Raw genomic sequence first — 17,930 nt, 5'->3', positions numbered from 1 at the left:
TGCAGTATATTCACCATGTTGTGCAACTACCACCACTATCCAATTCCAGAACATTTCCTTCACTCAGAAAGGAACTCTGCACCTATTAGCAATTAGTTTCAATTTCCTTTTCTCCCCACCCCCTGGCAATCACTGATCTACCTTCTGTCTTTATAGATTTGTCTATTTTGGCCACAAGCCTTTGTGTCCATATTTTTTCCCCTCAAGTGTTTTCAAGTATATGGGGAATTTTATCACTCTCATTAGTCAAAGATATTTTACATGACAAGAGTAAAACCACTTGCTCAAAGTGGTAATAGATAGGTGGAATAATTAGAAGACACTAGTTCTAGAGGTAATTCCTTCCCACTTTAACTTCTGAGGACTTGAGTCTCCTCTGTTATACACTATGGATAGCAGCTGAGATGATATCAAAGTTCCCCTTTTTTTTGTTTCTGTTACTCCAGGAACCTCAGACACAGAGAAACATACGGCTGTCTTTTGAGGGGAAAAAATTGTTGCAAAAACAATTAGCTAGATTTGAAAACTTAAGGTCCTACCTTGATCTGGAGACAGGAAATTTTGGACAGTGGCTGTCAACAGCACTTTGAGCTGATTCTAAACTCAGGAAGTAAACACCAGTGTCATAATCAGGAGGGAAATATAACAAAAGACAGCCGAGCTGTTTGTCTCAGTGTGTGTTTCTCTCCACTTCTGAAAAGGGATAATGTAATCAGTGATTTCCTCTGTGACATCCTCCCTGATAAAAGCTCCACACTTTAAAAAAAAAAAAAAAAAAAGCCTTTAGAACCCTGACTGGTGTGGCTCATCTGGCTGGGCATCACCCTGCAAGGCAAAGGGTCGCCAGTTCGATTCCAGGTCCAGGCACACACCTGGGTTGTGGGCCCAGAGGGGTAGCAGATCGATGTTTCTCTCCTACTTTCTCCATCCCTCCTTCTCTCTCTAAAAAATAAATAAATCTTTTAAAAAATTTATTAGAAATTTGCATATTTTAGCTATGCACGGTTGGCACTCCATATCCAATACTTGTTGAATGACTAGTGCATGAATGGATGGGTGGCTAGGTGAGTGGATGGGAGCCGTACGACTAAAGGCTGATCTAAAAGTAAGAATAAAAAAGAGATGTTGAGTTTTCTTCTCCATCCCTTCTTACAGTGGTAAAATAAAGTGTTAAAAACTAAAGAAACAGTGGTTCAGAAATGTTTATTTTATTAATTTTGGTACAACACTAGATACAGTACATTTAATATGCTGCTTTGTTGCAAAAATTAATCAGCACCAATTAATGGTTTAAATCGTACAGAACTATACTGTTAATGAAAATGTGCATATTCTTCTTGGCTGTAGTAAAAATTAAAAAAAAAAGAAACAGAAATGTAAATAAATGTCACCCGGAACACTTTTACAATTCCTTGGAAGAGATAAAATAATTATCGTATGTTTTACAAGTTTATGTTTAGCAAATATTTGCTGTATACAAGATTCTGAAAAGCTACACACTATTGTGTTGGGTTGATGCCTTTGGATAAAGTGGGTCTTTTTCTGAGTCAGTATTCAAGTGCAGGGAGAAGAGCTGGGTGGCTTCAGGTCCTTCTTTCTGCTGCTTTTCTTCTTAGCTACCATCAGTCCCACCTCTCCTTATTCACCCCTTCTCTCCACTATCTCCTTTGCTCTTCTGTTATCTCCCATTACCATTCTATCATTACTCTATTTCCTTCCTTTCTGATCCAACCTAAATGGTGACAGTGACCAATCAAGGTGGAGAGAACCATGACAAACATTTACTTCTTCTCCCCCTTCCCCAGTCAAGCCCAATCCTGAGAAAGAAATGAAGGTCATGATGAATATTGTCCAGCACCCACACTTGCCTGAATTTATTTATCTATTTATTTTTTAGAGAGGGTGAAGGGAGGGAGAAAGAGAGGGAGAGAAGCCTCAGCCTAAGAGAGAAACATGGATTGGCTGCCTTCCATAAGCACCCCAACTGGGAGTTGAACCTGCAACTCAGGCATGTGCCATGACTTTTGGAATCAAACCTGTGACCTTTTGGTCTGCAGGATGACGCCCAACCAAGCCACACAGGCCAGAGTTTGCCTGAATTTTTATTTGTATCTTCTTTCAATTACTTGAATTTTACAACTGATTATTGGCTTCATCATCAGAAATATTTTTAAATTCTTTTTGTAGAATTTCTAGTTGCTATAAAAAATCAAGAGTCTCTTTGTGCTAACATTGCAATTACACTTAAGTATCACTGTCACTGCAGTTACATTCATTGTATAATAATGTATACCATGCCAAACAGGTTCTACATGGTTGCTGCGGATTTTCAGTTTTAAAGAGTTAATATAGTTCTAGAGTTCCAGTAGGAAGAAGTGGCCCCCTGAATTCCTCATTCTTTGACTCTTACTTTCTCTTCTAGGATGTAACCTTTAAGTAAACAACTCTTCGTTTTTTCCCTGGCATCATATCTTTCCACATGGCAGAGGCCAGTGGATCAGAGGGAATTGGAGCCGGCACAAAGGGTGGGTTTTGCATCTTTTGGTTAAACACCAGAGACTGCTTATGTCATGCAGGAGACATGTATGCAAAGCCAGTCCAGACCCTACCTGTGATATTTAAGGTAAGGAGCCTCCTGGCTCCACAATGATATTTCACTTTATTAAGAGATAGAATATCTAAATCTTACCCCAGCGTCTCTTTGTAAATATTTCTATTAACCAAAATATTGATAAATGAGCAGAAATAAAACAAGCTTGTCATGTTTCATATCCAGAAACTTGACTAAGTTTCTTCAGTCTTTGTTTAGTTTCACTCAAGGTATTACTATAAGTATTGGTCTTTTTGGTAAGCTCATTTAGAGTCTGAAGTTACACAGCTGCTCATATAGCAAGTTACACTTGGCACAACCATATTTTTTAGTGATTATGGAAAGAGAAAAATTTTGAGTAAATGTTTCAGACATAAATTTCTAATTTTTTATCATTAAACCTTAGTTTCAGAAGGGAGTTCTTATAAGTCTGCAACATGCTTCACTGCTACAAGAATGTTTCACTCAGCTAACATTATAAATTAATAAGGTATCTTTAGAGAATTGAGTTAATATGGCATTTCTACAAATATTAAAGATTTAAGGGCTCAAACTGTATCAAAATCCTTTCTAAGAATACAGGCTTTCAAGAACTTTGTTTTCAGTATTATTTTTCTTTGTTCATCAGCATAGTTCACTGGGACACTTCTGAAGAAGCAGTATTTGTCTTCCATACATTACTCATCATTTATACATACTCTTTATTCCAAATGTCCTTGAGACATCCTAGTCAATACTATAAACACAAATGAATAGAGAGGCTCGTGTTACTTCAAGTTTCTCATGACTCTGTAAGGCTGGGGAAATCCAATCATTAGCCTTGGAATGGCATGACACCAACATTATTATTGCAAAAGGAGATCTGCTTCATGAGCAGTGATCACTAGACCTCTGGAGCACAGGTAGCCTCTGAATTCTTTCCTGAATTACAGCTGCGCAGATGAGCTCCCACTGGCAAGATTCTTCTATCTAAAGTTCTCCTTTCTCACCTCAGAGAATTCTCCTTCTGATCCACAGCCTCTTATCTCAGATTTCACATTTGAAAGGGCTCCAAAGGGACAAAGCAACTCGTCTCTTTGCAGTTTAACCTTGATTTAAGGAACTGCAGTTAGATTTACTCAGATGAAGGGTTAGAAGCACCTGCAATATTGATTTCAGAATGGACTCATTTCAAGTATTGGAATCAAAAAATCCAAAGACCATGAAATTGGTGCTGACTGAGATATGGAATGGGGTCAGGGTGGAGGTCTCCCAGAGTAAGCACATTTTGCACCATATAACATATCTGGCATTTATTTTGAAAAGTATTGAGATGCAAGAATTGCATTTCTTCCTATAAGAAATATTCATTTGTCAGTCTTCCTGGAGCTACTCATTTATGCTCCTTTTTTTTACTAAGTACCATCACTCATACACTATGACAAAGTATGTACCAAGTCAGTCGTGACACCTTGTTTTCTATTGAGCAATATGCACAATCCTGTAAATAAATAGGTGAGAAATCCCATTGGGAACCTGTAAGGCCAGTTATGTTTAGAGTTTCCTGGAGCACACATAATTGTAAGGTTTGCCCTTCCTACAGTCCTTTGTTTGCCATTTTCCTTGTCTTTGCACCAAAACACAGTTCTTTCCAGGCTTTGGACGTTGAGCAGGCCCTCTCCTCCAGTTGGTGAAGGTGACAGTTTCACCGCCGATCCACTCCCAGTGGCCAGCATGCATTTTGTCATTCAAACCTAATGTGAACCAAAAGAATGTGCCAAATGACTTTATTACATTTATACTTGGATATCATATCAGTCTATTATTCTAAGCTCAATAATCACATGCAAACATGGGCCTATGTTGTAAGACATGGAATAGGACCTGGGGATTCTATATGGCACAACTAAGCACATAAGGCTTTGGGGTCGGGCAGATCTGAATTTAAATCCTAGCTCCACACTTGCTCATTGAGCATCTTTGGGCAGGTTACCTAACCGCTCTAAGTTTCAGTTTCCCATTTACAAAATGGAATAAAAATAGTATACCTACGGCTGTTCTGAGGGTGAAATAAGATAACTCATGTGAAGCACATGGCATATACAAGTATTTAATAATGACAATTATTATTTATATTATCTTACAGGCAGAACTTCCATCTCAGGGACACAGATAACATTCCTGTCTATTGCTCTTCTTCCTCATTATTTCAATGTCTTGGTTTTCCTATGTGGACATAGCTTACTAAGTATTATTTTTAGTCTGGAGCCTAAGATCTTTTCAATCTGCAACAATTCCAACAAAAAGCAGCTTTTCTCAACTTGCCTCTCTAGTCCCACTGGCAGTTCTTGCAAATTACACTTTAATGTTGCAAAGCTCTTGTAATTTTTCTTAAAGAAGTGTTCCTCCTCCTCACTCTCTTTTATAAGAAAAATAAGAAGAATAAAATAAGGAAAAGGGTTCCCTGCAAATAGCATGACTGACATCTCTCAAACCAAACGTGACTGAGAACATCTTACTTACATACAACCTTCTGCAACTGATTTTCAGTCAATATTTTTGGGTAGAATAAAATGAAGTACTTTTGACTAGGAATACCCTATCTTGTTCTAGATCGTTTCCTTGAATTATTCATCAGATCACGCTATACATAAATACTTTGCAGTGACAGAGCCTTGCAATCAGTTGTTGTCGATGTAAAAAAACTTATCCTCTAGCCTTAACATAGTACTCTCAGATAATTTCAGAACTTAGGGACTCACTGAATAGTAAAGAGTTCTTGAAAATCCAAGAATAAGTTTATTAGGGCTCCCTGAAACACAACACCTTTAAGGAAAGACGGTGAGAATAGTGATTTTCATGGACCCTGATAATTCTATTTCTAAAGTGGATTGAAAGGATTTGTATTATTGTTAAAAATGTAGAAAATATTAAGATTTCAGAACACAAGGAATAAGTTTAAGATCACCTATAATTCTCGACTAGAGGTTAAACATTTCTAATTCTTTGACATATTTCTTTTAATATGTGTATGTAGATGTATATATATACTGATACATAAATGTACACATATATCTCATGTATATAAATTTCTATTTTACTTTAGATTATTTCATGTTTATATGGTTGTGCATTCTGCCTTTTTACTTAGTACCTTGCCACAAATGCAATACATTATGTACTTTATGTATAATGTTCAGCCCATATTTATTTATTGAATATTAATAAACATGAGACATTTTGTCATGCCTTTAATACAGTATTTAATGCTTCTGTAAAGTACTAAATATTAAATATGCCTTCACATAGCTATGCTATAATTTATTTAATCATCCCCTTTTTATAGCTATTTCTAACTTTTTATTTTTAAAAATACCATTTGTTGAATTCTCTTACCTATAAATAGACCCTCATCCCTTATTATTTCTTTGAGACAGGTGTCCAAAAATTAAAGTATTGTGTAATTAAGATGAGTTTTAACAGATAAACTGTCCGACTGTCTAATGTTACTTGTTATTGTAAACCACAACCATTTGGCCCTCCCCAGGACAGCGGATACTTGCCTATCCAAAAGGGCTTTCTCCCGCTGAAGTCCCAGAGCCATCGCATGTGCTGTCTGGAGAAGACAGTTACAAGGCTGCTCAGGTGACTAGAAGCAATGAATGAAAATGAGAGCGTCAGTGACAATGAGTCCAGCATTTCTGCTGATACACGCATAACAGAAATCAAACTCAGTTTAAAAGAGAAAAAAGTATAAGTGCAGAAAAAAAAACTGTCCAATATTTTAATACTCTATTTTTTAAAAAATATAATGAAAATCTGCAGAGTGGGGTAAGTGACTAGCAAAGAAAGTGTCATTTTATTATAATATCTGGGCTTTACACCACAAATTCAATAGGTTTTATATTATATATATTTTAGAAAATCAGCAACTGCTTACTGATAAAGATTAATTATTTAATGTCAAAATATTACTCCTCTCATAGGAAGTTTATCTCTAAATGGCATAAACTTGGCAACAACCCAGTTAATTTGTTCAGTAAGGTAACACAAACAATTCAGATAAAATTACTTGAAGCCTACATTTAGAGCTTGGTATATTAGTCAAATACCCCCAATAACTGTGGTACTTTATCATACTCAGTGAAATGAGCATGGTCTCACTGTCAAATTTTCATATCCTATGTAGAAGTTAAAGCATTTGTTTTTAAAAACATAAATATTTCCCCCTCCCAATAGAATTAGTTTTGTTGTAAGTTTAAGGTATGTGGCATAATGACTTGACATATATATTGTGAGATGATTACCACAATAAGTTAGCATCATCATTTCCTATAGATACCAGAAGAGGAAAAAAAGTTTCCTTGTGATGAGAACTTTCCTAACAACTTTGGACTATGCCATACAGCAGTGTTAACTACAGTCATTATTTGTATGTTACACTCCCAAGTACTTATTTGTACTTTTTGACTACCTTTATCCAATTCCTCCACCTGACATCCCCCACCTATGGTAACCAAAAATCTGATCTCTTTTCCTATGATTCTTGTTTTGTTTTTTAGGTTCCACATAAAGTGAAATCATACAATACTTGTCTTTCTCTGTATGACTAAACGTATTCAAGATTCATCCATATTGTCGCAAATGGTAAGGTGTCCTTCTCTTTTATGGCTGAATACTATTTCATTGTGTATATGTACCCCAATTTCTTCATGCATTCATCTGGCAGTGAACACTTAAGACTGTTTCCATGTACTGGCTATTGTAAACATCGCTGCTATGACCATGAGGGTGCAGATTTCCCCTCAATATGGTGTTTTCATTTCCCTCAGATATGTTCCCATAAGTGGAGTTGCTGGATTGTATATTCCCATAAGTGGAGTTGCTGGTAGCTTTATTTTAATTTTTTTGAGGAGCCCCCATACCATTTTCCACAGTGATTGCATCCATTTACAATCCCACCACAAATGCACAAGGGTTTCTTTTTCTCCATATCCTTGCCAGAATTTATCTCTTATCTTCCTGATGATAGACATTCTAACTGGCATGATAATTCCTTATGAACTATTTTAGCAGCTAACTGAATTATTTTTATAAGCAATATTTGATTGTGTCTAATTTCCCAGCAGGGCTCATTAAAAGCTCTTTTAAAATTCTTCAAGTAAAAAGCTAGTGATTATTTTCTTATTATTATTTTTAGAACTGAAAGTTTCCAACAAGAAACAAAGTTACCACTGATATATTTTTTAATAGAAAAAAAATTTAGTAATACTTGTGTAAGTGTAGGAAACTGTTGAACTGAATTTCATTTAGTTTGCCTATGCATTCCAAACTTCAGATCCATTTCTTTGCTTTTCCAGATCACATATAGTGAACATAATTTATACATTTCATAATAAATTTTTCCCACCAATAATAGTTGTTTATTGTTCTATAATGCAGTGGTACTTCTAGGCCTTCTGACATACATAAGGCTCTTTACTCTTTTTTCTGCATGGCCTTAGGCTGCTGGAAGTGGGTCTTGTGACTTGTCTCTGACATCACTATTCACTATCAGCTACTGTCTAACGGTTCAGCTGATGGGATAGCACACCTTTTCCCTGACCCCTCACATCTAATATGGTGATTCTAATGTGCTGAGGGTTAGAGCACAGAATACCATGTGCATGAAATGTAGGCCAAGGGATGCCTCCAGGGACTCCCTTAGTGTGTATGGTATACCGTACGGAGTATGGGAGACCTGACTTCCACTTTCTGCTCTGCCCCTAATTCCCTTACAGATGTAAGTTTAGCCTCTTCTTCATCATCAGGAAATAGCAGGTTTTATTTACCATCTCCTTCTGCTTTAAGATTTTTAAAGATAGTTTAAAAATTATTAGTTGGTCAAGTGCAAGTTTGATTTCCTTTTTGACTCTTGAGAAGCAAAAAGTCACAAAAGATCAAGATAAGAAAATAGCCCTGTTTCGGATAGGTAAAAATGTGAGGCCACAGTTATTTATAAAAGAAGAATTTAGTTAGGCATTTGTATGTTGACTCTTTCATAAAGACATAATTTCTCTTATGCTCATATACATATAAGGTATGATGGATATTAGATAGGTAGATATGTATACATAGAGAAATAAAAATAACATACAGAGACATACATATTAATAAAATCTTTTGACAGCTTTAAAATTTTAAGTCATTCAAAGTGTAGTATTTAAAAGAGAAAACAATGTTTCTAGTTACAGAAATACACTACTTTTTTGAAACTTTCTGTTTAAGTACAGATATATTTCAGAGTAACTCTTTAAGGATAGGTCAGCAGGGGTTCCAGACACTCCTGTGGAAAAACAAAGTGGTTTCAAAGATAATGATCTATAATAATAGAATTATCAAACGTACAATGACAACCTAAGGAAATGAGTCGATGAGATTACAATATGTAAATTCAAGAAATACCCAATCTAGCAGTCTAGCTCCTCTGCATTAGAAAAATAATAAAATGCCTATGGGGAGGAAAGGAGATTGGAGATAAAGACTGACTTGAGCTAGTGATCTCATTAGGGACAAGGGCTAAAGAAAAATTTGCTGTTCTTGAAACATGGGTGCTGTAAATGACCCTCTATAAAGGAACTACAAGTAGCAAAGGAGCCCAAGGAAACAGTCCATAATTGAATAATTGTTCCTGAGACCAAATGAAAGACATACTAGATGCATATTAATTATAATTATAGAATCTAAAACCATCTCATAAACACATTTCATAAGGTAAACATCCAGGTTATAAAATGTTGAAATTATAAATTTTACAACACAGAAAAAATTGATAATTCCCAGAGGAATACCCTTTTTTCAAGCCACAGTGGTTGGAGAAAAAGAGAACAAAATGACCCTGAAAAGTAATGGGTGAAGGGAAGCAGGGAGGCCCCATAGGATGAATGAAAACATGTTGAATGGTAAGGGAGAAATTGGGGTTTAGAGGAAAGTCACATGAGGAGGTGCCCTTGCCTCCCAAAAATATTCCTCTAAAAATGATTAATCCTAAGGATTATGGATCTCTTTAATTTTTTCTTTTATTTGCCTAAATATCTGCTGCTAGATAGTTTCTAAAATGCCTGTAACTATTTTGGGGTAATTATTCTTGTTCTTCTGAAATAAAATGCATATTGAAATATCACACCAATGAAATCAGATCAAATATTCATATCCATTCTTTCATTTAAAATTTTCAAATTAGAAGCTTTCTATGATACTTTTAAAATCTCATACATATATATTTTATTTGCCTCTCTTATACATGCTAGAAAACTATTAGAAATTGTATTTGATAGATGTTTTAATTTCTGGAACAATATGGTAAATAAACAATGTATAATTCTAAAAAATTATATTACTGATAGATACATAATTAGTCACTTAATAAAATATTATGAAAAACTCCAGTTGCTCCTAAAAATGTTCTCTTCTCAATTTTACATCTAAAAAAAGTCACAGTTCTACAGCTTAAAACAATTCTGAGGCCAAATTTATACTATTTTTAAATAGCATTCATGTTTTCTTTAAATATGCTTTATTGATTATGCTGTTACACTTGTACCAGTTTCTTTTCCCTTTGTTCCCCTCCACCCATGACTCCCCTCCCTCCAGTTGTGCCCCCCCCCTTAGTCCATGCCCATTGGTTGTACATATAGTTCTCCTCAACCTCTTCCTGTCTATTCCATCCCCTCCTACTATGTTTCTTAATTCCTATACCATCTTCCTCCCTTTACCTCTTCCCCCTCCCTGTTGACTCCCCCCCAATATGTTCTCCATACCTATAATTCTTTTCCCACTCTCGTTACCTATTTAGTTTGCCTTTGCTTCAGTTTCCTACCTTCTGCTGTTGGTTGTTGTGATACAGTTTTCATTTTAATGTTCATAGTTTTGATCCTCTTCCTCCTAAAAAAGTCCCTTTAACACTTCATGTAACAGTGGTTTGGATCTGATTAACTCCTTCAGTTTTACTTTGTCCTGGAAGCACTTTCTCTGCCCTTCTATTCTGAATGAAAGCTCCGCTATAGAGTAATCATGGTTGTAGGTTTTTGCTTTTCATTACTTTGAATATTTCTTGCCAGTCCTTTCTTGCCTGCAGAGTTTCCTTTGAGAAATCAGCTGAGAGTCTTACTGGGATCCCATTGTATATAATTCTCTTCTTCTCTCTTGCTGCTTTTAAGATTGTCTCTTTATTCTTAATTTTTGACATTTTGATCATAATGTGTCTTGGTGTGGTTCTCCCTGGGTCCAGTTTTCTTGGAACTCTCTGTGCTTCCTGGTCCTGTAAGTCTGTTTTCTTCCCCAAGTTAGGGAGGTTCTGCTTCATTATTTTTTCACATAATTTTTCAATTTCCAGTTCTTCTTCTTCACCTTCTGGCAACCCTATGATTTGGATGTTGGCCTGCTTATAGCTGTCCCATAGGTTTCTGAGCCTCTCCTCATTTTCCTCACTTTTCATTTCCTCTTTCTGCACTGGTTGACTGTTTGTTACTTCCCTATGTTCCGATTTGTTGATTTGATCCCCAGTTTTCCTTCCCTCACCACTAATTTTGTATGTGTTTTGTTCATTTCAGTAGGACTAGCCATCATTCCTTCCCCATCTTGTTTAAGATCTGCAGTTAGGTCTGTAAGCATTTATATAACCAAAGCTCTGAACTGTGCCTCAGAAAGATTTCCTATCTGCTGCTTCGTTAGATTAGATATTTGCTGTCTGGTCAGCTGTGTCACTGGGATCTCTATCATGATCTCTGTCATCCTGACAGTTTTGTTTACCTTTGTTTCCTGGTCAGGGCTGTCACACCTCCTATGTTATAGGGAGCAGAGCCCCCTGCACTTGTCACAACCGGATGACCCTTCTCATCACACTGTGGCATTTTCTGTGGGGGTGGGGGTCCGATATGGATTCCTACCTTTCACTCTCCGCTGAGAGACCGAGAGCCTCCTCCTTCATCCCCACCCCCTCTGGGCTTCATAGTCCAAGGCAATGCGGGTCTGCCTTCCCCGGCATTGGAATCGCAAACTGACAGATCTGGTCTGCAGTCCGGGATGCTCCCCAGGTGCTTCTCTCCTCCCCTTAAATATGGGTGTCTGTGCTTACCACCATCCCGCTGCCATCGCTGCAGCTGCCGCCACCTCTCCGCCCCAGCTTCGCCTCTCCTTCCTGTCTGGATGAGCACCACTTCTTTATAACTTCATATGTTGGACTTCCATTTATTTTCTGGAACTTCTGGTTATTGCTGGTTTTGCGGTAGTTGTATTCCTTCTTAGTTGTGGAGGGAGATGGAGCGTGTCAGCCTAGGCCTCCATCTTGGCTGGAAGTCTCTGTGTCACATTTATGTTTTTATAGTTGCAATTAACGAATGTTACTTGTAACTCCTATTATTATGTTTAGGTTCAGATAATTTATTTTTTATTTTTATTTTTTTTCCTTTTTACTGAATTTCTTGGAGTGACACTGGTTAACAAAATTACACAGGTTTCAATACACAATTCTACAACACACAATCTGTACACTGTATTATGCATTTACCATGCCAAGTCAGGTCTCCTTCCATCACCATTTATCCTTGGCTTTACCATCTTCCCTCTCCCCCTACTGCCAGTTCCCCATACAATCACCACACTGCTGTCTGTGTCATGAGTTTTTTCCATTTTTGCTCAATCGCTCCCCTGACCCAGCCCCTCAAACTACAACCCCCTTTGACAGCTGTCAGCTTGCTCTTTATCTATGTGTCTCTATTTTGCTTGTTAGTTCATTTTTAAATTGAATCTATAGTAATCCATCAACACAATGAAAGTTAAATTCTGTAATTTAAATTCAGTGATTTTTATATTTTTGATAGAGCATTGTGGGAAGGGTTATGTGGGAAACAATTATCCGGACTGTCTGACATCTTTACTAATGTAAACTGCAGGGTTTAAGGACTTGCCATATAGAGTTATAATATTTGTGTCTCTGAAACTCAATGATGACTAGGGGATAAAAGTTAAAAGTGTGGTCTGCTCTACAGTAAGTATCCAAATAAATAATTATTGAATGAATTAATCTATAAATTAAGAACTTGATTGTACCTTAGGTTTTCCCTGAGGGGTTATTTTAATTCTAACCCAAAGGAAACTTAGGATTCATAATTTAACTTAAAAAATCCCAATATGTCTTCACTGTGAAAGATACAGAATTACTGTATTAACACATAGTTTTGAAAGCCTGTTTTAGACTGGCCCAACACAAAGTTAAAATGAGTGTCCTTGTCAATACACCTGACATGAGATACCACCTATTAAACTTATGGGACTACTTTGGAGAGTGTAATAAACAAAAATAATGTCCCCTCTCTATCATTTATTAGCTTGTATAACCAAAAGCAAGGGATTTTGCTTCCCTGAATCTCTTTGTTTTATCTGTAAAATGTTGATAATAATGCCTGCTTTCCTCACTAAAGTATGGAAGGATCAAATAAGCTAATATATGTGAAAGAATTCTGTGAACTATAAAATATAATATAAAAGTAAGGTGTAGAACTAGGTCAGGCTAGGGTAACAGGATCACGGGGTCAAGGTGCTTCAATCCAGGTTGTAGATGAAATCTTAGATCAAAAGCATGAGGAAGTAGCTAAGCTTTTAAATTAAGTTGAGGCTTAATTTGATTACTAGGATAAATAAATCATATAAAAGCAATAGGTATATGAGAAAAAATCCTTTATAACCAGTCTTACTCACCATTAAAATCCAGCTGCAATTAGATGGACTGATAAAAAAAATATTGGAGGATGAATACAGGGCTGTCAACATGAAGCCATCAACAATATTACTATAAGTTGTCATAGAAATGATGTTGACTCCAGAAAGCTAGAAGATCATAATCTCAGAATAAAGAATAGTTCTCAGAAAAGACAGCTGGTGACCTTACATCAACATTGATGAGTGGATGGAAAGATATCACTCAATACATGTTGTACTTAATTTTCTCATAACATTAAGGATCACAGAAAGCGTCCTTAAGGCCACTAGAGTTCCTTGCACTGTTATTGGAAAACCACTGGAAGATGGAAAATAAGGCTGCTTCCAAACTTGAGGTTTGGGGGTTCCGTTGCTCAGCTCATCATACTTTACTGATAAATCCCAGCAGAAACTGCACGTCTGCACTTGCCTTCATTTTTGTCAGTAGAGAAACCATAGCTTTCCCTCTGTAGCATGTTGTAATCTTCTCCTTACTACTTCAGAGGGCTTTGATTCCACATCAAAGTCTTTCCATAAGGAGGAAAAAAGACCTATCCCACTATTTCTAAGACAAACATGAAGTAAATTAGGACACCTGGATCCTGGACCAAAAAGACATACAAGTGGGTCCTACAGAAATTAAGCCTGAAACATCGCTAGAGGCAAAAATGACAAAACTAAAGCTGTCCTACTTTGAGCACATCATGAGAGGACAGGGTTCTTGGGAAAGACAACAATGCTGATAAAAACTGCAGGTGGCAAGAAAAGAGGAAGACCAAACAGGAGATGGGCTGACTCCAAAAGAAGCCACAGGCACGAGTCTACAGGAGCTGAGCAGGGCTGCTGAGGACAGGGCGCAGTGGGCGTCACTCATTCGTAGTCACCAGGAGGCAGAGCCGACTCAACAACACATGATAACAAAGGTTCTGGGTTTTGGTGGAAAGTGTCTTAATCGTTCTTTAACATATAGCATTATGGGAGTATATGTTTTTAAACAAGGAATATCCATGGGATTTTTAAAAAATTATTTTATACCACCAACTCATCAACAAAGATATAAAAGCCACTGACTAACCCCTATGTTACCTTTACTTATACTTAGGACATGAAATACATCCGTGGAGTAAAAGGGTGGTTAATTTGACCAGTTTTTAAATATACTTTTAAAATATCCCTAGCTTTTTAAAAATCTAGGTATAATTTCCACACATTAAAATGTATACATTATAAATTATTCAATTTGATGAATTCTGACAATGGTATACCTCCATGTAACAACCACCCAGAACATCATCTATTTTCCAGTCACCCTACAATTCCTGCCAGAGATAACTAGTTTTTATTTCCAACATCACTAATTGATTATTTTTTATTTATTTAAATGAATCATACAATATGTATTCTTTTATGCTGGGTTGCTTCCTCTCTACATAATATTTTTGAGATATACCTACACCACCAGAAGTTTTAGAAATTCATTCCATTTGATTGTTTATAAAATAATTTATCAAAAAAGTTATGAACAGTATTCCCTTTTGATGGAGAAAATATAAAGAACTACAAATCAACAACAAAAACACAAATGACACAAGTTATTGTTATTATGAAAAGGACTGATATGAAATTGTTGGGAATGTCTACTTATTTTTATTTTTCTTGGAAAAATCCTTAGAAATAGAATTGCTAGGTCACAGGGTAGATTCATGTACGTTTTAAAGAACCTGCCAGACAGTTCTACAAAGTGGTTGAACTATTTTATATATCCACAAACAATACATTAAAATTCCATTTGCTCTACAACACATAGTACTGTCTTTCTTTGTGATTTTAAGTATTCTAGTGGGTCTGCAGTTTTATTTCATTATGATTTTTATTTACATTTCCCCGATGTCTGATGGTGGCGAGCAGTTTTTCATGTACCTATTGACCAACTGTGTATGTTCTCTTGTGAAATCTCCAAGTCATTTGTTCTTTTTGTTTGTTTGTTTTTGTTTTTATATAGCAGGCTGCCTTTTAATTAATTTGTAGGAGTTTGTATTTTCAAGATTTGAGATCTTCATCAGATATGTTTGAGATTAGCTTTTTCCAAGATGGTTTGCCCTTTCTTTCTTTCTTTTTTAACTCATGTTTTTAGAGAGCATAACTTTTTAAATTTGATAACATGCCAGATCTGGTGGTATCCAGCAGGGACTTCTCTAGTCTCAATTTCCAGCCATAGGGCATATTAGTCTAATTGCATTGTTTTGGATAATATCCAGGTAAGCTAAAAAGGAGGGTCAGGGATACTTATGATTTTTAAAGTCCTTATGGACTAGATAAATTTTGTTGTCATTATTTGACCACAAGCCATCCTTCACTGAGTGTTCCGTTACCCAATGACCCTTTGTCCAACTTGTTTCATAATGTCTCTTACATCATCATAGATCTAAAGCTATACAACCTTTTATTGCTTACATATTTTTAAATCAATGAGCAGAAATTCTTATTTAATGCAAAAATATGTTAGACTCCGCAATGCTGCTGACTTAGAAAATCTTGTTCTGACTTTCTTCGAAAGACTGGGATAGAAAGGCTAGGCAATAGAAATGTGCCAATGATACAGTTTTACCATAAAAGAGCTAAATCAAAGGTTAGCCCCAAACCCATCCTGAACTACAGAACTCATCCTGGGTTCTTAAAACAAAGCCAGGTAGGTAGGTATTAGACACTCAACATTTGAATGAGTGAAGCAACTCCACAACAGTTCTATAAGAAAATAAAAAGACAGTAGGGGAAAAAAATCAGCTAAAGGTGAAACAAGGATCCTTACTGTTCTCTGCAAGCTACGGCAGCTGCATTCCATGTGCCTCTCTGTTCTGTGATCAGGGAGTGGCAGTAGCCTGAGTGATGCTGCCACCCAGCAGGACAGGATTCGTCTTCCACCTCCTGAAAAACAGTCATCTCTGTTCACATCATGATGGTCTTGAAAATCTAGAGTCTGTTCTCAACATAAGGAGTCCTATGAGTCCCTTAACTTGGCTAGAGTAGTTTTGTCACCAGAAAGGAGGTTAGCCCTAATCCCAATTCTCCACCTTCCGAAATGCAATGGCTTCTTACAGAAAACACTGCTAAAGTTAGCAGTTTATTTTTTTATACCTTTTACATTCTGATCATTCAACAAATGCTTCTTAAGTTGTATTGATAAAACTCATTATGTTGTGATTTTTAAAATGCCATTTGGGCTGGGGTTTTTTTCCTTTTCTCCTTCCAAGTGTAATAAGAGCAGGCACACATAGCATGAGTTGACAGATCATTCCCTCCTTGTTACCTTATCACAGAGTTCACTGTAAGTAAAGAGAGGTGGCTGCTCAGCCTGTGTCCCACCTTGGTTTGGGGGTTCCAAGCTTTCCAGGCAATCCCATTGCACTTGTACAATTTTTGGAGGCTTTCTTCGAAATGGAAGAGTCCCTTCAATTCCATTGTGCAGTTCTTTGGAAATGAGGACAAATGGCCCTATAGGAAAAAAAGACAACTGAGATGTGACACTCTACTTTGATCGCATACTTACCCCTTTTATGTCCTCATTGGATGAGCAGCATTTGTGTTGAGTAAAATATCCCCAGGCTTGAAGGCTGTTTTATGGCCCAGGAAACAGCCTGCTGTAAAGTGAATAGGAAGTAAAAAGGTTTTCATACCTGCTTGGGGAAGTGTGAGCTGGTTGTGGATTCCACCTTATCTGCTTGAGGCAGTTCTGCCACTTTGATTGTTTTTTGTGGCTGACTAATGATGGATACTTCAGTCTTCCTTTTGGGAATTGGGGAACGGTCATACTCCAGTTGCAGGGAAACCATTCCATGATACTGAGGAAATCAATAAACAACAATAAAGAAAAAAACAAACACTGAGAGAGCAAACAAAAATATTTGTTGTAAAAATGAGCAACTGAAAAATTGGATAAAAGCAAAATGATTTTTTTTCTGATCACCTAAGACTTTAGAACAAATTTCAGAACAGAAATGTGTAAAAGGTATTAAAAATTGATTCACTATTTTGCATCCATGAATACAAGACATTGAGCAATTATCCCAGACTATGCTTACATTATAGATGATGTCTGTTCCATTTCTATAAACAGAGGATGGGTAAACCTGAAATCAACAGAGAGGAAAATATGAACAAAATTGACTTGAATAATAATTAACGGTAGGTTAAAACTTTTCCAGTAAGATCTTACTGTCTAAAAAATTTTAAAGCATGTTTCTCAAGATTTTCCTGTCCAGATCATTGAAATTTTAAAAATCACTGGACATAATCACAACTTATCAATGTTGACTCATACATTCATTGCCCCAGTTAGGGAGAAAAGATATTGTTATTTTGTTGCTACATCCACAATGAATGCACACACATACACACTCATGAGAGTGTGCCAGATTAGAATGCTGTACTAATACAGCCAAAGTCATGGTCTCCACACCCAAATATATTGCTTAATCTCATTCTATTCTGGGGTCAGTGGTCATTCCCTATCTGTCTTGGTTACAAGAGGAACCAAAACAGAAATTATATGGATGAGTCAGTATATCTATCACCTCAATTAACAATTATTGAAGTGGGACAGCATTATGATACTTGTATACAGAAG

The 17,930-nt window shown here is 36.5% G+C and overlaps 1 protein-coding gene across 1 annotated transcript in view; it reads right to left on the bottom strand.

Moving 5' to 3' along the window:
• Positions 1-2,212: 2,212 nt before the first annotated feature.
• The window catches only part of FREM1 (FRAS1 related extracellular matrix 1), a 165,517-nt gene continuing 149,799 nt past the window's right edge, over positions 2,213-17,930 (bottom strand). Inside the window, exons 32-37 of the mRNA XM_090274092.1 lie at positions 17,386-17,433; positions 16,981-17,145; positions 16,670-16,798; positions 16,116-16,231; positions 6,133-6,218; positions 2,213-4,323 (exon numbers count right to left, since the gene is read on the bottom strand). Coding sequence (XP_090130218.1) covers positions 4,124-4,323; positions 6,133-6,218; positions 16,116-16,231; positions 16,670-16,798; positions 16,981-17,145; positions 17,386-17,433 — 744 coding nt within the window. The 3' untranslated portion in view covers positions 2,213-4,123. The remainder of the gene's footprint in view (positions 4,324-6,132; positions 6,219-16,115; positions 16,232-16,669; positions 16,799-16,980; positions 17,146-17,385; positions 17,434-17,930) is intronic.

This window comes from Furipterus horrens, unplaced genomic scaffold, assembly GCF_987537825.1.
Source record: "Furipterus horrens unplaced genomic scaffold, mFurHor1.1.pri manual_scaffold_4, whole genome shotgun sequence".
NCBI lineage: Eukaryota > Metazoa > Chordata > Mammalia > Chiroptera > Furipteridae > Furipterus > Furipterus horrens.
Note: the sequence above shows the minus strand (reverse complement) of the source record. Positions and strands in the feature narration are given on the sequence as shown.